We start from the raw sequence: 25,103 nt of genomic DNA on the forward strand, positions 1-25,103 counted from the left end.
GATAAAATAAATTAATGCTGTTTTGGCAATTATCCTTTGACTTCAGAGATTTTACTGCTGATTCAGGTAAAACTATGTGATAGATGAATAAAGATTATAAGAATTTAAAACTACAAAAAACCTTCCACAACAATCAGTGGCTCTGCCCTTGCAGCATAAAATCATTCTGAAAATCACTGAAAATACAGCAAATCTCAGTGTTTAAAGTAGTTTGAAACTGAAAGGGATTTTTTTTAATACAAAATAGCACTTTTAAAGTGCCTCTTAATTACTAGCACTGTTGTTTGTTATACAGCACAACTACAGTGCTATGACAGGATTTTTCCTGTGAGCATTGGCTCAGACAGTGGATGAGCTTGAACTTGCTTCCATCCCATCTGTGAACAACTGAAGGAGACAGCTCTAACTCTTCAGCCCCCATGGAAAAAGAAATTAAAATATCCATGAAGATAATATATTTGTTGGTTAGGTGTGTCATCTTTGCTCCTTATCCCATGTTCTCTGCCAGTAATAAAGAATCAGCATGATTTAAAATTGTGTATTCATATACAGAACAAGGCTATAAGGCTGTAGTTCTGCTATTTCAGTAATTTTTTGGCTACCTGAAAGTTTGTGAATGCAGCCAAAAGCTAGTGGTGGACCTGTCTCATCCCTTTTATATTCCTTCTATCACAGCACAGTCCCCACAGCAGATAAGTGGGACATGGCAACTTGAAGGAAATAAATCTTTTTGCACATGACCCTGTGACTTTCCAGGGTGTAAAATATATAGAACCTGGGATTTGTAGAAAACGAGGCAGAGGAGAAATGACCACATGCTGCAAGGCTGCCTCCTACATTTCCACCCTGTTGCATTCAGTAACCTAGTCTTGACTGCAGTTGATAATCTTAATAGATTCATAGACACTGTTCTCATTTAAAACTATACCACTGTTTACTGGGAAAAAAGTAAGGACCTAATCTTATACTTGACAGGGAAAACAACCTGAAACAGAAGGTATGAAAACATAACTACTTCCTGGCTGAGACACACTGTGCACATCCACTTCATCTGAAGCAGATGGATTGGCTTAGCCCCTACAAGTGCACAGAACAATGGACTGGGTCCATTTCAGGACAGGGTTCACATGTCACGTGTGAGATGAGCTGAATCAATTTAAGAAAAAATCATACAAGCACAAGATTTCTCCATGAAAACTGTTTTTCTGTTCTCATCTTTTCAGCAGGATGTAAAGCACTGCCTGGACAACTCATTTCTTTCTTAAACTGATTATCTTTAATTGAATTATAGCATTAAAGGTGAAATATATACTGGTAAAAATGTCTTAAAACAGTCTGATTTACTTCTTATTTGCAGTGGAACTAGCTATACTACCATGATCCTCAGCAAAAGGGCTGTAAGTTTTCAGCCTGTACTTCTTCAAATGCCTAGGTCCATGGGAGTATCTCTCAGCTGACTTTTACCATGTATAATTCCCAACTGAACCTCAGTGCATGTCGAGAGGGATCATTCTCCCACTGAATGAAGTTGCAAAGTATTATTCATTTTCTATGGGACAAGATTAAATCTCAGAATTAGGCAGACAGCATGTGGTGAAGCCTACTCAGCCCAGGAGTATGTACACACCTGCATGCGTTAATGTGGGTGGAATCACTTTTGTGAGGGATAAATCATTTGCTGTTAATCCCTGCTTTTACAGGGATCTCCAGGAAACAAACTCATAAACTGGCTATGTTTGTGGATAGCCTGACGTGACGCTGCTGAAGCCAGCTAAAGTGGGTCAGTTTACACCAAATAATTGCCTTTGCCCAGCCTCTCCTCAGCCGAGTCCTCACCCACTCACCACGGTTGACCCAGCTTATGGAAAGGCCAGACCTGTGCTGTTCCCTCTGTGGTGTCTGGTGAGATGATGAAGCTGTGTGATGGTGAACTCATTAGGTAATGTACCAACCTCAGTTACTGGGCTGAAGTGATCCTCCCTCTTTCTCTTCTCCATAAACCTTTAGCGACTACTAAGTCATGAAGAGTTATAAAGAGTGAGACTCTTTATGAAAACAGCATGTGGGGCTTTGCAGTAAACTTGGCCAATTTATTCCCTTAATGAAATTAGAGCCAGAAAAAGCTGCATTCACATGCATAAACTGCATTGAAGTCAACTTCATGGCTTAGGCACATATGGGAAAAAAATAGGGACCAATATTCATATCAACACTGTGTACAAAAAAAAAGAATTTGTGGAATTAAGAATAAAACATGAGGCAATTTGTTGACTTGCCCAGGGAATATATGGGAGTGACAAATGTGTAGATTATTCTAAGGTTGTTTTTAACTGTCATTATCAGATCCAAGAACTGCATATAAAAGCATGCAGTTCTTCACATGCTAAAAGTATAGTTTGCTCAAACAATTCTAAAATATTCAGTATTCTTAAGATTAAATATCTGAATATTGCTTCTGAAGGAACAGCTGTCAGCTTAAATCTAAAGTCTAGTTTGTTTACTGGCTGTATTTTATATCTGTTAGAAAATGACACCAAATGGCAATAAAATTGTTGTAAGTATTCTACTGGGGAATATAAATGCCCTTTGGTTACAGTGTACATATCTTTATACATAATTCCAGTATATTTTCCCTAGAATTATGTTAAATATGTAAAAAGCCTTTTCTCATAAAGGTAAAAATGCTAGATGTTTCCAAGCTGTAATTTAGCATTAGTGTCAAGATTGCTTCTGAAAATAAGCTACGGTTACTGTTTCATTCTTTTTAAGTGTCACTCAGCATATCATATCTGATCTTGTATTCAAAATAAACTTATATGATTTTATTCACTTTTCCAGAAGTGCAAGAGGGTTTAGACATAATTTATAGCATATGGATTGATGTAAATAGCTTAAACTAAGTAATTGGCTAGTCACCTACGCTGTCTTATCCTATTACTACCAGGTGCTTTTCAAGTAATTAGGGAAAACAGATCTTTTTTATGCAGTAAGTTTAAATTGGATGAATCCTTGACATTTGTGAAGGTTTATTTGATAGATAAAATCATACTATACAAAAACTTTCTCTACAATGCTGAGGTTTACTAGGCCTATAATAAGAAACTGATTTTTTATTGAGTTAAAGAGACTTATCTTTGTCCTTTTAATAAGAAATCAACTCCAGTCAGCAAAAGTTGAGATAAAAATCACCAAGTTGGTGTTATCACCATGTGGACAGCAAATACATACCACTATCATTAACTTTTCTGTGCATGGATTTAAAATACATTTAAAATACTAAAATTCAATAATTTCCTGTATATTAAAATAACATCAGATTAATGAATATAGAAAAGCATGAAAAAATGATTTATTTTGAGAAGGTCATTCCTTGGTTAGCCAAGACTTAAATCAAATTACTATAAAGGAGAAATATATCATAGGTAAGAAGGAAAATGATTTTTACTGCATGTGAATTCTTTAAGTTTTACAATGCTTATGATAAAAGGACTGCACCTACAAGTTTAACCTCCATAATTTTTATGCTGCACATTTAAAAAAAAAATCTTTTTATTTAACATTTTTAGGGCAATTTATACATGCCACCTGGTACTTAATGCTCCTTTTAAAACAGTTAGTTTTGCCTCATATTTATGAAACCTATAAAACTACTTTTCATACCAAGCATGAAATTTCTAGTTATACCAGGAAAGCTGGAGCTCTAATGGCTATATCACACTTAAAGTTTTAAACATTTTAAAGAGGTTATTGCATATAGAGACATTTTTTCCAGCTAGTACTTCTACATACAGCACTAAAAACTTGGCCTTAATTATTTGGAAAAAAAAAAAAAAAAGGAAATTATTAGTAAATTTAGTGGTTTGGCTCCTTGGATAAAATTAAGTTCACATTGAATTGCTTTGCTGAATTAGGGCTATAAGAAAATCTTGCTTTGACTGAAATATAGAATAGTAGGATGAGGTCGTAAATATACAGTGAATTCCTTATGAGCATCCAAGGACTTTACAGCAAGATTATGCAAAATTTCTCCTATGCCTGCCAAACAACATTGAAGATACAGAAACGTATTCGAGGTTGAAGTCACCAAGAGCTGAACACACAAATTTGAGAAAGAATTTGGCCTGGTGATTTCAATACTGTTCTCATGCTAGTGAGTTTGGCAAGCAATACACTGCCTCAGATCTCGCGAGCCTACACGCGCACCTCAGTCAGCTGAATGCTAAGAATCTACTGCTTATGCTGGTGGTGCCCTCTGAACAATGTCTACATTTGCAGAGGCTTTTTCAAAATTATTATAATATCTGTGCTGTTTTCCACCCAATTGCTCATGTCTTCCTATTATACATATTTCTGAAGAGCACCTACCAACATCAGCAACGGTCATACTGTAATGACACAAGGCATAACACACCTGATGGGGAGATCTTAGTCCCCAGATGCTTGAATTATGAGGTTCCACTGCAATAATTAGGAATAAGTGTTATGGCTCTTTCAGGTATGATTCCAGAAAGTCACATAAACTAAAAGTCAGTCTTTTCATTTTGTTATCCTCAGAGTTTGCCTTCAGAGTTTCTTAATAAAAGTGAACAAACAAATAAAAGGTTACACTGAAATAATTAAATTTTCACCCTTGGTATGTTACTGCAACAAAAAGCATGATTGTTTTGCAGGAAGAAGGTGCACGTAACCCCCAGTTCCTAGATGCTGTTGAATTACTCCTTGTGTTCTACAGGCACTAGTCCACCTAGAAGAGAGGAAGAATAAGGGAAAGTCGGTTGTTTTCTTGCTCTGTGGACTCTGCAGACAAGGTAGATGTATATACAATGGTAGGACATGTAACTATTGCTGTAGACCTCTCCCGTTCTTACAGACCATGTTCCTATGGTCCCAAGGTAGCACTTTGTACAAATATCTTGTCTCTGGTGAGGAGAAAGAGGCTTGCTGATCTTGCAGAAAGAGGAAAGGCAGCTGTCTATGACAGAGATAGAGAATCAGTGACAATCTCTGCCCTCACAAATGTCGAAGAAGAGCCCTTCCTCCTTCCCCACTTCTGGAATGGTGAGGAGAGGAACAAGAAAACCCTCTTGTTTCTTCTGGTGTAGTGTTGTAATTATTCTGTCAGAAAACAGACAAGATTATGAAATTATATTATGTAGGCAAATTTCTGGAAAAAAGAAGTCTTATTTACACTAAAGAGTGATCCAGCTAATTACATGGAAGCTGACAATGATTAAATTTAGAATAAGAGGAAAGTTCTGACCAAATAGACTGTAAGTATCCAGAAAAATCTTTCCATTGAATCACTGGGAACAAAATACCTAAACTAGACTAGAGTTAGGTAAACTAAACTACTTGAGTCTTTAGAACTAGCTCTAAATATTCAAACTCAATATTTATACACAAGTTATGAACAGAGGCAGCAGACTGAAAAGATTATCCCAAGAAGCCCAGGTAGCCTTTTATCTCCTACACCTTAAAAGCTATACATAAGGTTGCAATACAACCCTTCAGCTCTAAAAATTTTCTAACACCACTCAAATACCACTGCTTGTCTGGCTTCAGTAGAGGCAAAAAAACTTGTTCCTGATGGGTGACAACAGCAGCAAGTGGTAAAGCTCAGGTATATTTTACCCCATGGCAGCAAACTTCTCACTAGTCAGTGGATAGTGTTAAAGTTCGTTAAGTAGTCTTAATTTGGAACTGAAGGAGAAAGCTCTGACCCATAAAATACACAAATGTATAATAACATCTGTTATTAGCTAAATCTAAGATCTGTATGTAGGTTTTACCGCAATTATTAGTTAAGCACATTTCTTACATGTAATTGTATTTAGTTCTACAAGTAAAAATGCTGTAAAGCATGCATTGATCCTCTAAATTAGACATGCAGCTTTCAAGACGATGGTATAAGACTCAGTCATGTGGATTTTAGGGATAGATTATGTTGTGATCTGATGTGGGAAACTGTAAAGAAGTGGGTTGAGCATCCTTATTGTGCAGTGCTCACTTTGTCGATGCTGGAAGCTTGTCAAAAACTCACCTGGGAAAACAAAACTGCATTTTGTGGGAATGCATTTCTCCTCTCTCAGAAATACAGAAGGGATTAATGAACTGAACCAGTGCACTGGGATAAGATTGCCTTGGGTGTTCAAAGAGCCTCCTTCCACAGCCTTGTGGAAGTTGAACGAAACCTCTCAGCTAAAAAGCTGAGAAGAACTTAATTGGGAAAAAACATTCCACAAAGAGCTACATTTGTAACAGGCACAAAGTAGGAATTGGGCTACATTGTTGACTTCAACCAGGGAAAAGGTGTTTAAGCAAAAGTCTAGGCAATTATTTATGTGCAGAGCTTCTTCAACAGACTTAGGCATGGACTTGGATTTGCTGGTTTCTTTGTTCCAGTAATTAAGTTCTACTTCAGGTAGGTCACGTGCCTTCTCTTGTTTTCTTTGGCCAGCTCGAAGACTCTGGTGTCTTCACTCTGGTGAATCACAAGTTTCCTGGGCAGAAAATTGTGTTTGGATTCCTTGAGGACAGTTTCCTTTAAATTAAATTTACTTTAAAAAGCCAAGTAGGGCAAAGACATTAAGAATAAAATCTTTAATAAAGAAAAGAGCCTTGAAAAATTGAAACAAAGGAGCAGAAGCAATGTTTGTCTTATGCTGGAAAAAGGTACTTGAACCCCGACCTTAGAAGTGAGCAGTTGAAAACATTGTACTTTATAATTTCTGCCAGTGTTGGTAAAGAGATCTCCATTGTGATGCTCCCAGTTCTTATCTGGGTAGGTAAAGTGATATTCTTTGACTCTACTTTCTCTTAAATGTCAATCTTTTTTTAATAGTCTCTCAACAGAAGACCAAAGGCAAAAAGGAAATGCAAATCTTCGAAGCACTTAGAATAAAAATGAAAAAACAAGGAACAAAATGCAGCCTATGAAACAAGTAATGGGTGATACTTCTCTTTAGTACCATCCTATATTGTCTTTTAGTGCACAAGCTGCTAAAAATCTGACAACATCCAGGATTGAATCTAAAACATGCAAGATGCCAGTAAGTAATCTATCTGTGCCTTAGCTCTGTGTATCTGAGGACAAACTAAGTGAATGACCATACTAGCTGTATAATAAATGTGCACAATACTTACTTTGTATATTTATATATATAATAATTCCTGTACAGAATGACTTTATGTGGTTCTAAGTGAAACATATTTATAAATAATCTCTATGTGTGTAGTTTCAATGTATATCTTACATAATTACCTTTAAATGGCTCTATAAACAATCCTAAATTGCTACTCTGCACCGCAAAAGCATTAACTCATTGACTCTACTGTTTCAGAGCAAGGTCTTCCTATGGAAGATTTCAGTGTGTATTTTGGGCAGGGTCAGGCAGGCCTGTTTTCCTGTTTTGATGCTGACCTAATTCTGAAGTGCTCCTCTTTGCCTTCAAAATCTCAGTGAGGAGCCTGCTTGGACCTACCTCAATGATAGCCCCATCAGGCAGCCGGAGGAAGTGCCTGTAGAGCTCCCGGAGGCCGCTGAGGTGAACGGTATACACAGAGACGTGAACAGTGGTGCTACCTTTCAAGCTGGCTGCAGAGTCAGGGATTTCATCCTGGTGCTGGAGGTCACAGCTGGAGACATCAGGCTGGCTGGCGTGGTCCTTCCAGATGTAATCAGACACTGCCACCTAGTGAGACAGAGGGTCCCCCCCGCCCCCAGACACACACACACACGCACACAGTCCCCCACCCCCCACCAAAGGAACATATTTAATTAACTTCTGGCAAGAGCTTAACCGATTTAAAATGATTTTACAATAAATCTGCAAAGCCTGTACCATATGCAGTGCTTGCACACAGTTCTCTACTACATATTTTTTTATGACATAGATCTAAATAGAGGAGATAGACAAATCCCTAGTGTATATTCTATAAAGTTAATTCTGCACAGATGAAGCTGTAATTGACTCCCGTATTAACCAAAAGTAGGGAGATCAAGCAGGGTAGGTTAAACAATAAAATGGCAATGCTGATTAAAAAAAAGAAAGCTTCCCAAGAATTTCATGAACGAGTATTTGTATTTCTCTCTCTTTGAGAAGCCTTTGTGCCTGTACCCACAAGCAGTTTTTAGTCTCTGATCTCTGTATAGTATTAAAATAACCTTGTGCTGCTAACAGAATTGTAGATGAGGCAGAGTAAATAAGGTGTATTTTAATGCGTTGTGTAAAGCTAGTTTATTGACACAGTTACCTAGTTTCCTAGTTTGCTCTAAACAAATTTGCTTTGGTAGGTTTTTGTACCTCCCTGCATCAGTCAGAATTTCCATTTAGCCTTTTTTGTGTTAATTCTTTACACAAGCTAAACAGAATTCAATACTACAGACGGAACACAGTACACAGCTTAAGCACCCTTTATACTTAAATGAAACTGAGGATGAGAAGCATTATTTTTATATTCCCCCTGAAGTGCAAGCTTTTTAACCTTCCACTTTTGCAAGACCTTTTTTGTCACTCACTTTCTCCCATGAGATACTGATCCTGTTAATGGAAGGGACTGGTGATATTGCTACTTGCTTACAATCCACTGGCATGCTCTTCCCAAGCACTAGTTAATGTAGAGGAAATACCTCTTTTGCTGGTTTAGCATATGCCTTTTCTTTCAAGAAAATGTATTACACTGCCTGAAATCATTGGAATTCCACTCTGAAGTTGGCTAAAGAAAAGCTCTAATTTAAGGTAGGTATATCAAAACCTTCTTTTGCATAGTTTTACTTTTACTTTTGGCTGAAATTAAGAGCTCAGATTCTTTTAAGGGATCTCAAAAATCACCGGACACAAATTTTTCCCCTCACTTGGGAAAAGTTAGATTTAGCTCAGTTTGCTTGTGTTCCAGTTCATGTTTCCTTAGCTGTTCTTACGCATTACGAGGAATCCTGTAACTAGCACAGTGTGTCAATGCCACAATCCTGACGTGCATGCTGCTATTCTGAGCAACTGCCTTAGGAGAGGATTTGTTTTAGGTGAATTAAGAAACCAAGATCACGTACAGGAAATTATCTCCAATTCTTTTCCAGGAATGACAGAACAATAGGATACTTCATTTTAGCACCAGCTTCCATTTGCACCAGTCCTAATCAAATTTTTAGGTTTTAAAACGAGGAAAAGCCATCTGAAATTTAAGGTAAAATAAGCACAGTCTGAATTTCCCACACCAATATCTCTGAGGATAAAAGGCTTCCATTCGGGACAACTCATTAGGAACACACAACAACTGTATGGACAGGACAAGCCTTGCATTTTCTTCTGTCTAGCAGATAAGCATGTTTCACATACTCAGCGCTCCATAAGCACTAAGGTGGCCAGTGCTCTCATGAAAGTAGGAAAGTAGCTTCCGTTGGGACAGTATTGGCTACAGCATGGACAAGCAGCTGCAGGAACTATCACACCAGAGCTTGTGAAATGAGAACAAAGACCCCGCCATGGTTACCCCCTTCTCATCCCCATGTCTCACAACCAGGAGCTCTGAACTGTCCAAGTCAAGACCACCAAGCCTTGTGTCTCTTCCCTGATCTATGACTTCAGGAAGGAGAAGTGGCTGGGAGACTCAGCTCAGAAACTGTCTTCAGCAAACACAATGATCTCTGTTGTGATCCTCCTTTTATGCCAGGTGCATTTTCACCTGTACTGCTAGCTTCCTTTCTGCAAAGTGTTTTCTTACCTTCTGTTCCACACCTTCCCCTGCTTCTTCTCTGACCTTTATCTTATCCCACTTTCATTGAATCTGCTTGATCTTCTCTTGTGTTTGTCCCTACCAACCAGTAAGGGGCTTTTTTACCATGTTTTTTGCAAGTTGTGGATCCTTCCCTGTGAACACTGCATCTTAGCATCTTTTTGCCCATTTGAGCTGTGAGCTCTGGGGGCAAAGATATGCATGCTATGTTTGTCCAACACAGAGGAGAGCATGGACCTTAGACCACCTTCCCACAAATAAATTACTACCTATATTTTCAATCAGTGTCAGAGTTGAGTGTAATTTACGGCATAAAATTACTGTGCAGGGAGCCAAAGCCATGTCTCTCAAATCTTTGTGCTTGAGCAAACCTTCACCTTGCCAGGGCAAAGACCTCCTTTGGAAGTTCCTGGCTCCAGGTGCAATCCCTGGGGCACTATATCCATATGGGACCAGGTATGGCATGAGAAGTCTCTGCCTTGCTACCTCCCCGAGAGCAGACAATTCTGCAGGGTAGTGGGAGTACACAGACCCCCCTGATCTGTTGTCACTTTTCAAGATCTGGTGAACTCCCTCTGAGGACTTTTATGTGACAAACCAAGAGAACATGATGATATTGTTCAGCATGTCCTCTCCTCCTCAAAAGCACAGACTGATCATCAGACAACTGAGAGGGAAAAAACACCACCAAAACTGATCATATGGTGCTGAGTTGAGTAGCTTTGGTCCAGGGTAGGCACAACTAGAAAGGAAGGAAACAGGATGCTTAGCTGGAACATCACCCATTGACCCTTCTTCAAAATCACCTAGTAGTGTGAGTTTGCCTGAAGGCAGCCTCTGAAATATGTGGTTGGATATAACAGTTGAAAACCAACCTCAGGAAAGGAAAAAGCAGCGCTGGGTGTGGCTGTGGATTTAGAGACCCCAGCTCAGAAGGACCCTTCAATTCCCTCCTTGCTAAAACCATCTGAAAGTATTTGGCAGACAGATGTCCGCTGCCTTGAAACTTTCAAAACAAATTTCTGCGAAGTGATAGGTCACTAGAGAGCTGCTGTGGCCTACATAACCTGAAGTAAGCTCTAGAAGTAAACTCTACTGTCATCTGAAATTTCTATCATTAAGTTAATCAAAAATGTCCATTCATTTCTACAGGAATACAATATGAGTTAATAAATCCACAGAGACAGGCTAGTCAAGAGACTGTGCATATAGGACATGTCAGAGAAACTGAAGTTAGGAATGATCTAGATTCACAAGGGCTGACAAGAAACCACAAAATGCCACAGCAGTGTACAGTAATCCTTAAACGAAATTCATCTTTCAGCAGAAAAACACATTAAGGATGGTAATTCAATGATAAAAGAGGCAGGCCAGAACAGGTTCAAATGCTGAATATTTCACAACATAACTTAATTAAAGCGGGAGTGTGAGGCTGTTAATCACTTTATAATAGTTCAGCTTGAAATGAGGTCTAATGTGAATGCCCTTATAGTTTATTTGTTTATATTACTATAATCACAAAATGTTACATTGACCTAATGCAAATGTCCAGTTTTCACCGGCCTTTATTATGTTGCCTTTTTTCTCCTTTTGATCGTCCTATCTTTGTGCAAGTACGTGAAGGGAAGAACTGCAAGGAAGGGTCATAAATTTAGGTCAGATCAGATGATTCAGTAAGTCTCATGTGGTTTTAAGTCTTATTAATAATTTTAATACATTCTTCCTTGACAACAATTATTTCAATCACTGCTCCTTTAACGTATACTGTGATGTAAAAATACACAGGTTTTTAAAAGAATGGAACACGCTTCTCATACAAAGAAGGTAAATTATGTCAACCCTTTGAAAATTACAGTACATAACCTAGAACAAAAGACAAAAATACAGATGCAAGTAAAAATACAAATGTATTTTGTTGTATAACTATATCATGCCATACCAAGTGTATAAAAATATGGTATTGAAGTAGAACATGATAGCATTTTAACCCCAAATATATTAATAAATGCATATTTATAAATACATTACACACTTGAGGCACAGCCATTTAATATTAATATTTCCAACATCAGTTTACAGAAAATGCCATGCTAGTGCATAAAATATACTATGACGTTTTCTATTGTTTGACAGTTTTTGTGCAAGAAGAAAGGAAAAGATATTTCCTCAGATTTTTCTGAGCTAGAGTGGGAATAAAAAGTCTGACTTTTAGTGTCTTATAAAGAGGCATCAACATAAAAAAGTTCTTTTTTAAAAGTTGAGAAATATACATGTCTGTCCAAACACTTGATTATGATTAGTACCGATTCTTTATTGCTTGCAGCATTATTGTTAGCAATGTCATGTGAATCAATTCTAGCTTCATGCATTCCAAAATGTATAAAAAAATTGTCTGAAAACATCATTCAAAGAAAATGCATAAAATGAGCAATATGGACCAAACTGACCAGTTGAGAATGGGTGGAACTGAAAGCTGATCATGACAAATAATTAGCAAAAGTTACAAACTGTTACCTTTAGGCAAAAAGGCAGAAGTGTCGAAATTATAGGGCGAAAAAAAAGACATCAAATATCGAGGGTGCTGTATTTACTTCAGATAACTTTCATAAACATTGTAAGTGCATTTTCTGTGGTAAGAGTTGTAAATACGGGAATTAACGTCCCGGAGGCAATCTTTGTTAAACCAGTGTAGCTCTACAATTAAAAAAAACCCAAAAGCTGGCTAGTGCTAACCTTCAGGGGAAGTACAGCATCCCTTAGGCATTTCAAACCCCATCTCTGACATGCTGTTGCTAAAAACCTTACCAGCAACTCCAGGAAAAGAAGAATTTACATGAAAATGTCTAAAAACACGCTTCCCGCCTGTGTCAAAGGCACCTTGGTGGCATCTAGGTCTGGGTGAGGCTTTCACTGAACCTCATGCAGAATTAGCTGTGACAGTGGGGAAGGTTTCCAAGCCACTGTAGGAAAGATGGGGTACTTTATAAGATGTGAAAACCAACTCGGCATGAACAAGCAAAGCTATTAGGATACCAAAATCATACCATCATGAGAAAGTCATGACTAGTTACACCAATGCTCCCCGTATTTAATCCTTACGTATATGAAGTATCTGCACATACTTATACATATACAGTGTACTTTGGTGGAGTGATAGTATGTGCTTTCATGCCAGGGGCAATAACAAAGCATGTAAATGTCTCAGTTTAGTGAAAGTCTTTGGTGGGCTGCTGGCAGAGGACCCATTCCAGGTATGCATGATATAACAGCCATACTCTGACTTCCAGAGCCAGATCAGCAGCAAATGACTTTGAACAAGTGTGACATCCCCACCTATGACTGCCCTTAGTAATTCTGCAGATAGATAACTTCTTTCTAAATTGTCCTATTTATGAACATAATGGACCAGCATAATGGACCAGTAGTAGCTGGGAATTGTTTATTTCAGTCAAATTATGAATGCCTGAAGCATTGTTGTTACAGTCTTACCTGATTTAGTTAAATAAACTGACATGAACAGACTAAATGATGAAAATAACCATATACAGAGAATAACTTCTTTGTAAATTACTAAAGAGAAATTCCAGAATAGATTTATGGAAAGCTGCTTAGCATCAGAACACTAGGAAACAGCAGAGGATCTTCTTGTTTCTGATTTGTGATAGCATCATATTTATAAATATGTCCAATAAACAACAATGCAGATATTTTCTAGAAGAGGATTTTCATCTCCTGCTTTTAGATGTTAAAAAGTGTAGCCACATATTTCTTAGCCACAGTGTACTTGTTTCTAGTGTAGTCTGCTGCTTACCATCCCATCTTTTTAGATCTAAATCTTCTGTGGTTATAAGTCTCCACATTTAAGTTGTTCTTAAAAAATACACAAATGTAGAAATAGACTCTTCCAAACAATAATAAATTTGGGGAAAAAAATGTCATCTGAAGAATTAAGTCAAGGAAAACTGATTCAATGCAGCAAAAACCTTAGTGAGTGAAAATTAAAGACCGCAGCTTTCTCACATTTCCTTGTGCATAGCAGTGCCTTTGTCCATTGATTTGCCCTAAGGAAAGGAGATAAAATACATTCCCTTCCTATTCCAAAGAATCCTGCTGTATTCCAAGCCCAGAATGGGTTTGGTTCAGATGGGCAGAAGAAATCTCTCTCCATGCCTCATTTCCCAAATGTTATAAGGGATGCTGGAATCAGTTACTTAAGAAAGCATCTTCAGTAACTTCAGATAGACAGGATTTTATATACAAAAGTGTTTAGGAAAAGGTTTTTTTCCTGTGGAAGTCAGGATTTTAATGCATACAAGGGCATATCTGTGTAAATAAGAACGTCTGCTATTCATTATCTGCTCATCAACATTTGTTATTCATTACTCATCTGTTTACAAATGTAATGCAGTCAGAAAGCAGAAATAATACTATATGACTTTGGTGACCAAACATACACCAGAAACAACAAATAGTAAATAGATCCACGGAGCAGTTCAACTTATGGGGTAAAATTTGCCCACAGACCACATTCTGCAAAAGTTTGTGAAAATAACCCTGACAGATCTGTAAACAACAATGTATTTCAAAAATAATATGTAAATGGAAAACAAAGGAGCTAAGTTTGTCAATTAATTTATTTGGAATGAGCATTTTATTTTATTTTTACTGTTTGGATTGATTAAATGCAGAGAAAAGACGATTAGAAGAGATAAGTCTGTGTTCACAGATTTTCATTCAACATGTCCAAGACCCTGTGCATTCAAGATGTATGTCTGGGTATGAGATATGCATTTATTCACCTGTGACTTGCATCAGATAGACAGATCTGTTCCTGGCAGCTAAATAACATTTTTAAACCTGGATTACTATACGGACAGCAAATCAGCTGAGAACTTAAATACATTGGACTAGTGGCTTCTACTTGCATCGTCTTCAGCTTCAGAAAATTTCCTCCTGTGAAGGCACCAGAATAGTGCCAGTGGGGTAGAGCATAGTGTGGACAGTGGAGGGTATCTTTTGTCGAGTATCTGATCAAGTCTGAATTTTAATTTCTTTTTTTTTTCCTTCAAACAATTGCAAAATTACTCTAGGTTTTAATAAGAATCAAAGTCTTCCTATTTTGCCTGCTTAGACCCAGCTTTCTTTTCAAGCAGATGGAAAGGAGCTAGGAAAAAGAAGGTGAAAGTGAAAAGCAAACTTCAACACTTTGGTAAAACATAAGTGAACATCTGAGAAGCATTGTTGCCCCCTTTTAGAAATACTGTAATTTTTCTCTGATCTTTCAAAAGTCCTAATGAGTATACTGACTACTCCAGGACAGATATTAATTATTAGCAAACATTTACCACAGAAGCATGTAGAATCTCTCACTCACACTGCAGCCCCAGTGTTCCAACATCTGTAGAGACAGGTAGAAATGGACTGCCTGGAGAACAAAGAGTTAGCAATCTATGTTGAGATCAGAGTAAGAGCTGTATTAGCACATACATGTGGCTTTTTGCTTTAGCTGTTTCTAAATTATCTTATCTAATTTTCCAAATAATCACCAGAAATCAGATGCTTTCTTGCAGACATCACAGCAGAGGTAGGTCATGGAGGAAGAACTGAAGGAAGAAAGTTTCACAGAGATCTTCCTGGCAGGGTAGAGGGTAGTGGAAGGACCTGATATATTTGTGTAAGCTTTCAAGTTCCATGGCATTAAAACAAATGCTGGTTTCATTATAGAAAAGAAGGGAAGAAAATGAAGATGGCAGAGGTTTGGGTCTTCTGCTGTGATCAAGACTGGCATTCTCCATTCTCATCTCATCCCCTCTGCCTTCTTCACCCCAAGGATGTTCTTTCTGCCTCTCAATTGCAAGCTCATCAGAACCTATTCCAAAAGTGCCTCAATTGCTAAGGCATTCCCTTGTTGTCAGTTTACTCCTTTTTCCTCCTGCACCAGAGTTTTATTTTTAGCTCTTGCAAATCTTTTAACTATGCCTAACACTGATGTTTCTCTAGAAATCTAGAAGTGGAAATCCACTGTTGCAAGCAGATAAAAAGTCAAAGGTTAAGGGCAGTTTGCATAAGCCTTCAACAGGGTGTGCAAACCAGTTGGGTCTGCAAAACTTGTGAAAGTAACTTGCAAGATCAGGCTGTCTCCTGGGGCTCTCTGAGTGTACCAAGAGCCTCTCAGCAATGCCTTCTTCCCTGCCTCAGTTAAAAAAACAGATAGCAGGAATTCTTCTCACAATAATATTTTCCACTTGCAGCATACTATTGCAAAAACAGCCTCCATTGTGGTATTTCAGCAGTTCTGTCTTCAGTTCAAGCAGAAACCATTAAATGTACAAAAAAAAAATTTACAAACAAAGTAAAAATGACTGCTAGGAAACCTAGTAAATTGTTTATGGTACAGCTTCAAGTTTTGGGCAAAGTTGTGTCATGATTTTATGCATGCAAGAAAGATTCTGTTTGCATTTGATTTCACCTTAACTAGTTTGCTTTTCCTGAATGAAAAGTTACTGTCTGAGATATCCAGAAACAATTGTACTGTATTACTGAATTTGATGTGCTTGGTTTGTTAAAAAATGGTTTAGTGTACTGTGACCAATTGTCTATTATAATGAAACTTATTATTAATGGAGTATATTTTTATATCCTAATATTTTCAGTCTCAGAAGATAGCAGAGTTCAGCATCCGATAAACATGTAATTGCATTTTTCTTTTCACACAGGACAGATTTCAACTTCTGAACCAGCAGTCAACAAAGATTCCCCCAGCTGCTGGGGAAAAAAAAAAAAAAGTAAGTATTTGTGAAGAAAGGCATAATAAGATCAGAGGGAAGCCTGTCATAAAAATGCACATTGCATAATACATGATGGATCAGTTCTATTATTTAACTTTTGCATAGATATAACAATACAGAGATATGCTAACCACCATAGTCAGCATTAATTTACAGTGGGAAAAATAATTAGAATCTCACTTTTTCTGAAGAATGGAGTGAAAATGTAAACAATGCTTCCCTCCAGGCAAGTGCTTTATCAAGTTGACAGGTGCATTTGAATTTCCATGGGTGGGGGACATAATAGGTTATTTATGTGTCATTTTAATAGAAAGGTCCAACCATCAAGATGGACAGGAGACTTTATCAGTACTGCTGTTTGCAACTAATCCACCAATTTAATACCCCATGAAAATACCTGCAACAAAACCTGGACATTTTTCTTTTCCACTCCATTATAAGCAAATCAATATGGGTGCTATTCATCTCAAATCTTTGGCTCAGCAGGTACCCACCACACAGAGCTCTTCACAACACCGGTGCATTGGCACAGCCATATAAACATAGAGACTTTGACTTGTGGTTCAGTCAATGACTCCACAATAGGACTGCAAAAGTGTGCTTGGATCATTAGTTCACCCCCAAATAGAGGTTAGTAAGAAGAAAATCTTGTTGCTTTTTCCTTTTTCTTTATTTTGAGAGGAAGAAGATGACAACTCACAAAGCTGTGGCATGGGCCCTTGCAGGAGGGTATCTCTACTAGTCTCTACCAGACTTCTCTGATGTCTTCTTTACTTTCCTCTTGGAGTAGGAGTCTCCCTATAGTAATGGTAGCTGTTGTATGGGCCAAAGAAGCAAGCCACCTGCACTGCATACTGCAGGTAGTGTTTCCCTGTCATGTCTGTGGGCTGAGACCTGTATTGAATGAGCAGCTGTAACAACTCGCACAGAACAGAAAGACAGCTCTCCCCCACAATTTGGGTACAAACAAAACCCAATCCTGCCAGACACTTCATTATCCCATGAATGTAGTGACAGATTTGTCTTGGAAACCTTGACTTTTGACCGAGGTTACCAGTTGCACTGGTCTCTTGAGAACTGACTTTTTTCTGTGTGGTGGTAGTATTCACATCTACAAAAACATGCATATAACTTATTGTTCATATAAAAAACCTCCCAAACCTTGCTTAATCACTACACTAATAATTAAATATCCTAGTACAGACAGCAGCATGTTTTATTTTTAACACTGAAAAATCCAGCACAAATTTTAAGACTTTTTGATTCCTATAATTACATTTAAAATAGCCACTCCCTAATTTTCACAGACAGGGGGTATATCCCTGGTTGGAGAATAGCCACAAGCCAGAAAAACATCATCTATCTCCTAGATGTAACATGTTTCTTTACACAGATTTACCACAAAAAAAAAAAAAAGATGCTAAAATGTGTTCTCCAATCACATCTCCACGTGCTTTAGCTCTGCTAAATGTTGCCCTTTTTTGTCCTGTATAGGGTTGTGACATTGATTGACACATAGCCCTGATCTGACCCAGAATAAATCTGGTAGCCACGCTCCAATTTCTTCTTCCCTCCTTGATACTGTCATCTGTACCAGCACAGAGGTTCCCCCTGTACTTGTCTACAAGCTATTGTTGCCACACTTGTAACACAGAGCATATGCTGACAGCCCCCTAGTTCTTCACTGTGTGTGTGCACGCTGTGTGTCTGCAAGTCAAAATCTGGCCCGATCCACACCAGAAAAAAAAAATATTTTCCATTAGAGAATATTAAAAAAAAAAAAAAAAAAAAAAAATATTTCGAGAGCTTAAGGTTTCCATTGTTGTAAGTCATCTGTGTGTTAGAGTTTAGTTTCCAGATTCATGACCGACCAGGGTCTACACGGACTGGAAAGACAGTCCCTGATGAGTTTGAAAAGCCTTAGAATAGATCTAAGAAGGACAGAGGTAATGAGATCATCCACCATTCCCATGTCCACTAAGAAGCATGCTCTAATTCTGTATAAATAATTCTTTTCTAACTAACTCAGGTATGACTCCAGAGACATTACAAGTATGTAACTGGAAGTATCTTCATACCCCCTGGGTAATTCCTAAGACTAGCTACTCCTGAAACTTTTTCCAAAAGCAAGCAATTCATAATGACATAAATTTGATTAAAAACAGACCTGGGACATTTCGTATGCTCAGTCTTTCAGTCTGCAAAGCTCGTGAATCCCTGTGGTTAATTAGGAAATATTACTCATAGTAAGATCCAGTTATAGTCAAATGTATGTTGCCTGAACACAGCATCTTAATAAGTTTCAGGAACAGTCACTGCCGCGTTTTCCTCCCTCTACTTCTAATTTGGTGACCATTTTTCTGGTAGGAGGATGTGGCACCACTTCTCCCACTTGCAGAGAAGGACTACATATTGTCTTTCCTCCCAGGGCATGCAGCTGGACTTCTGACCCAACATGGAAGAGAAGGTCCAACTCCAGGCAAGAGAGGGTTTGCTGCCATATCTGCTCTGCCACGCTGAGAACAAGCAACACAAGATCTGCAATGTGATGTACAGCATAGACACTCCCTGTAGCACCAGCCTGTGGGAACAACTTTGAGCAGCCCAGAGCCGCCATTGAAAAGAGGGAAGCTGAGAGAATGTTGGTGCTGCCTGGGAAATTTATCAGTCATTGCCCTCTCTCCTCAGAGTCATTCAGGAGCTTACCTGAGGGAGGCTGTAGGCCACATGAAATCCCCTGTAAGCTTGGCAGCACTCCCACATGGGACAACAGAGCAGAGCCCTCAGGAAGGCAGAGACGAGGAGAGCACAACTCGAGCCCTCAGTCCACAACAGCACCTTATATTTCACTCATGTATTACCATAAGAGCAAATGACAAGCTATGAATGGTAAAGTGTGGAAAAGAAACCCAAAGGAATTAATTTTACTTAGTCTCAATTGATATATTAAAAGGCTGCTCTGTCTTGGTAGAAAACTACAATAGTAAAAAGATAAAACTGCAGGATACTGGGTTGGCAAAACAAACAAAACTAGAAGTCTAAATTTTGACAAAGTGGATATTGAAAACAAAGATGACTGTTTATTCCCTAATGATTTTGCTTCAATTTGGACAGTTTAATATATGATAGGTTTCTTATTCATTCACGGAACTAATGAGAGATGCTTCTATTTCATACTGGATTTTTGTTACATAGTGAAGATATAAAAAAAGATGAACATTGAAAATTACTTTGCTCTGAGTGAATGCAAGCGATTCAGCTTATGCTACATGGGAGAATACAAAAATTAGCACCTGTAACTGAAACATTTACTTTCAAAAGGGCAAATTTTGAGAAAATTATTCGAAAAAATAACATCAAAGCTTTGAAAATACAGATCTATTGTCTTTTCACCCTTTTTTCTAACTAAATTTTGTGCCTCTTACAGGTGGATTTTTATCACATTATATAAATCTTTAATTTTAGTAGAAAACATAAACTGTATCATAGTTTAGATAATACACTGAAGTAATTTCATATCTCAATAAAAACTTTTTTTTTCTGCTTTTCATGTGTGCTCGTTTCACTGCATCTTTGCCTCTTTTATTCTAGTCTATCTACTTTGATCAGGTAAAACTGGAGTAAGTGACAGCAGCACAGGAATGTATCGTGTCCATACATTTTATGTTATTTAACTGTAACCAGAACATTTCCCCATTGTCATAGAAAAACATATCAATCAACAGAATGCTAAGCATAGGAAAACGTCAATCAAATCAGTGTATTATTCATAAAGAAAAGGGGCAAGTATACCCAAGAGTAGTGTAATGCCTTCTGAATTCAACAGAGTTAATAAACACTTAGCTGATTCTTCTCAAGGATCGAAATCACCAAGAAAAGAGCTGGTTTCTGTATATTGAATTGCCTAAGATTGATATAACTGACTGCTTCAGTTTTTTGGTACCACTAGAAGTCTTACTTTCTGTACTATTTCTCAGCTCTTTGCTAGTTCCTGTTCTCATTATGTGTCTTATGGGGATGGGTGAACCCCATTCAAAGAAAATCAGAAAACACTCAGCACACCTCCTACTTCAAGCACATTTTGATTGCTTGGTTTTAGGGAAATTCTGCCTAAAGACTGCAGGCTTCTTGAAGTCTTAGCATTCAGCAAATGGGGTTGCTCCATTTTTTTCTCAAGTTAAAATATATTTTGAGAAAAAATACTGAGAAAGATATTTTGGGATCTTTTCTGGGTGTTATTCTGGGGAGGATTACTTATGAATTACTTTTCTTTCATATTAAGGAATTATTTCTCATCATTGTAAGAGAATCAGCAGTCTTGCTCGGCTGTCCTCTTATTTAAGCAGTTCCCAGCCAACTGTATCTTGCATTTCTAGTTAACATTACAAATTAAAGATCAGGCTACATTAGAACACAATCAGAGACCAAAAGCACTATTCTGTCTGCCCAGACACTTTGCTTTCTTGAAGCAGGACCAGCTCCAGGCATAACCAAAGCAGCCGGATGCCTGGGATGTGAGTTTTGCCTCTTCACCTACTTTACCTGCAGCAGTGCCCCAACAAGCCAGGCTGGTGGCTGCTACTGCATCCAGGGAAGGTCCCTGCACTGGGACTGCTCCTCTAGAGACAGCAAGAGCCGAGGTAGCTTGAAAGTATCCAACATAATTGTGATGCAGCAGCAGAAACTACCCTGTCCCTGTGGTAGCAGCATCCCATTTCACCTGTGCTGCAAAGAAATCTTGAATTTGACACGCTGTGGACACGGACTGATGACAACAAGGTTTGTTCTTCTGGATGTAGTTTAAAGCAGCCAAGTGCTGAATTATTCTGTCTGGCAAAGAATGCTAATTTGACTCCCAGATCATGTTTTTGGTCCCTTGGAAACTGAGCTATCTTAAACCCTAAAGTGTGATGTTTAATAATCAATTTCACAATCCCATTTTTATTTTCTAGGAAAACACTATTTTTTTCACTATTTGTGAAAAAAAATGGCCTTTTCAACTTCTAGTGCAAATGGATTTATATATACAATAATTCATCAAAATAGAATGGCTGGAAGAACAACTTTAATCTTCTGTGCCTTGAGATGTTGCAGTTCTATTTTCTAGACTTTTGCTTTCCTCGTAGCTTGTTTGTGCCTCACAAATATATTCTGCATCTGATATACATTTCTTTATTGATCCATTTATCTATCTATCTCTCTATCTATCTCTCCAAAATTCTCAGAGATAATTGCATCTCTGCATTCAAAGCTTTCATTTGCGCATCAGTATCTTCTGCTTCTAGTACTCAGGAGACAAAAGAAAAATCATAGATTCACAGAATGGTTTGGGTTGGAAGTGGCATTAAAGATTAGCTATTTCCAACCACCCTGCTGTGGACAGGACACCTTTCACTTGACCAGGTTGCTCAGAACTTCATCGAAATTAGTCTTGAACACTTACAGAGATGGGACATCCACAACTTCTCTAGCCGACCTGTTCCAGTGCCTCACCACCCTCACAGTAAACAATTTCTTCCTAAAATGTTCTCAAAAGTTCCTGGACAGATAACATCCAAGGGAGAAGCAACCCAATTAGGTTCTGGTGCACCATAGTACCTCACATCCTCACATTCCTATTGGTTATTTGTGAATTCCAAGACTGACTGCTTATAGAGTCAGTCACTATGTGGGAATTAAAAAGGAATTGAAATAGGCACTGTTGCACTGCAGTGCTACACAGTCAGTCTCAAGCAGACTTGCAGTGGGTTGAAAGCTCAAAGATGTTGTACAAGGGACTACAATCAAACTAAGAGCTATATTCTACAGCAGGAAGGTATCAGCTGAACTACAAAACCACAACTGTACACCAGAAGAAAGATGCCTAAACTCAGATATTTTGAGATCACTATTATCTTAAATGCTTTAAGTTTATTATTATCAATACCTACTGGAAAAAAAAGACCATGCATCTTTTATGGCTAATTTCTAAGTTGTATTAAGTTCCATGTCTACACTGGTTATATATGAAAAAAAAAAGAAAAGGTACATACCATAAACTTACTACAGATTTTATGGAGAATTTAGACAGCATTAGATGCTCAACTACCTAACGATTACTTGATCCTTGTATCTTGTTCAGATAAAGGATTTAGAAGTAAAAAATAAGGAAAAAACAATTGAAGTGGTATGAACAAACAATGTTGATTTAGAAATCAAGCCAAATATAAAACATTACAATAGCATTTCAAAAAGTTATGTTTGCAATTTAAAATACCCATAGGGAAGACCTGACTTACATTACCAACACTTAATGTATAGTACGTGATAAGATGACACATGCAGTTTTGAAACTTGGCAGTAATTCAGAAAAAGAAGACTTTACTGGCCATTAACAATTTCTGAGCAATGTATGCATTTATTATATAGGTCTGTAGTTGAGTTCCTGAGTGATTATAGTTATAACAGTGTCTTCTCATGTAATCTTAGGGCAACAAAAGCTGCACTGCAAAATGAAACAGGATTAATAAATGAGCTCTCTCTTTGCTCGTGCTAACAGTACACCAAATTCACATCTTGAGCTTGCTTTCAGCTAGCAAATGCAAATGAAGAGAAGCTGCCACAGATCTACAGGAGGGCAAATGATACAAGAACTGCCCTTGCACTTTTGTAAAGGTCCTTGAGGGATGGAGCCAGGGGTGGAAGTGGTGAGGAGAAGCAGCATGAGCATTATACTGAAATATTTTAGCTTGCTTTAACGTACCTGAGTACTCTGATACAGGGAACTCAAACTAAAATAGTAGGCAACAATGAGCAATCACAGTTTCAGTTTTATGCTGAAGAAGTTTTAAGATTCAGGGCTGTTAGGTTTTCCCTTTTTGTTTGGGGAGGGTTTTTTTAGAAATACATGCGTATTTTTCAGTGGAGCTGGTACTAACTTGCAGCTGTTTGATATTAGATGCAAGACCTACCAGCCTTCAAACCTCACATTGGAAACAGACCTTTGGCCAAGTTGTGTCTTCATTTAGACCTTGGCAATCCTGCTTACATCAGTGGGGGTAATTTGACCTCTCATTTGAATAACGCAGTGCAGTGATATGGTTCTGGTTTGTATTTTCTGTGATTGTTTCAGTCTAAACGCAACAACTCCCTGGATTGTGTGCAAAATGAAAATGCCTTCCAGAGGTAAGAGCAGTGCAGATACGGGAATCGTGTCTGGTCTGACAAGCCATGTGGCAAGAACAGGTTACAACACTATGCCAGTCTGACAACAAACATATCTACTAGGGCCTCTTCTGATAATTTTGCTCTGAAGGGATCAGAAAAGGTGCTGTGGGTGATGGCAAGACAGCAAGAACTCTTGGAGCAGAGGGATCAGCTTCCTGGCACAAGCAAATTATGTGCATGTACATGAGCTTTAAAAAGAAGAAATGTCTCTTCTCTCTCCTCCCCAGACACAGTGTAGGGAGTTGACCCTGGCCAGGTACCCACTAAAGCCACTCTCTCACTCTCCCTTTGCAACTGGACAGAGGAGAGAGAAAAAAAAAAGCTAAGGATTCATGAGTAGAGGTAAGAACTGGGAGAGGTCAGTGACTGATTACCTTCACGGGCAAAATAAGACTCAAAGTGGGGATAGTACTTATATTTATTACTAACAGGATAAGAGCCAAAGAGTGAGAAATAAAACAGTCTTAAAAACACCTTCCCCCCACCCCTCCTTCCTTCCATGTTCTCCCTCCTCCTCCCCCAGCAGTGCAGGGGGATGGGGAATGGGGGTTGCGTTCAGTTGTCTCTGCTACTGCTCAGAGAGAGGAGTCCTTTCCCTGCTCCTGTGGGGTCCCTCCCACAGGAGACAGTCCTTGATGGACCTCTCCAGCGTGAGTCCATCCCTCGGGCAGCAGTTCTTCCCAAACTGGTGTCCCGTGGGTCACTCCTGCATGGGGTGCAGTGCTTCATGAATGAGCTGTACTGATGTGGGTCCCCCACAGGGGCCACAAGTCCTACCCAGGAAAAAACTGCTCCAGCGTGGGCTTCCCTCTCCATGGGCTGCAGGTCTCCAGCAGGACACCTCTCCATGGGCTGCAGGTGGATGTCTGCACCCTGATGGTCCTTCCTGGGCTGCAGGGGCACAGCTGCAGGCTGCAGGGGGCAGGGGCTACAGGTCCTACAGGCTGCAGGGGCCTCAGCTCCGGCGCCTGGAACACTCCTGCCCCTCCTTCTGCACTGACCGTGGTGTCTACATTGTTATTCCCATGTTCTCACTCCACTCTTCCCTGGCTGGAATTTCTTCTGCTCAACAATCTTCTTTTCTTAAATATGTTATCACAGATGCATTACTATTACTCCTAATTGTCTTGGCCTTGGCTGGCAGCAGAAAGTCCATCCTGGAGCCGGCTGGCATTGGCTCCATGGGACAGGGGAAGCTTCTAGCAGCTTCTAACAGAAGCCGCCCCTGTAGCCTGCCCTGCTACCAAAATCCAACCAGAGAAACCCATTACACATGGTGAAGTTTTAGAGGAAGTAAAATTAAGTCCAGGCTAGAGAAGAAAATTTTAGTTGAAAGAATTGCATTAGAACAGGATTAACGTGATGGTAAACATGCTT

The 25,103-nt window shown here is 38.7% G+C and overlaps 1 protein-coding gene across 6 annotated transcripts in view; it reads right to left on the reverse strand.

Moving 5' to 3' along the window:
- The window catches only part of OFCC1 (orofacial cleft 1 candidate 1), a 190,313-nt gene that overhangs the window by 14,313 nt on the left and 150,897 nt on the right, over positions 1-25,103 (reverse strand). For 5 of the 6 annotated variants that reach the window (XR_003529499.1, XM_027654185.1, XM_027654186.1 and 2 more), the window contains one exon: positions 7,482-7,691. The exons of the other annotated variant lie outside the window; for it this stretch is intronic. Coding sequence is in view for 4 of the 5 variants with exons in the window: in XM_027654185.1 (XP_027509986.1) it covers positions 7,482-7,691 (210 nt within the window). In the remaining variant the exon portion in view is untranslated. The remainder of the gene's footprint in view (positions 1-7,481; positions 7,692-25,103) is intronic. 6 annotated transcript variants of the gene reach the window in all.

The sequence above is a fragment of the Corapipo altera genome, unplaced genomic scaffold, assembly GCF_003945725.1.
Source record: "Corapipo altera isolate COAL_440 unplaced genomic scaffold, ASM394572v1 60, whole genome shotgun sequence".
Taxonomy (NCBI): domain Eukaryota; kingdom Metazoa; phylum Chordata; class Aves; order Passeriformes; family Pipridae; genus Corapipo; species Corapipo altera.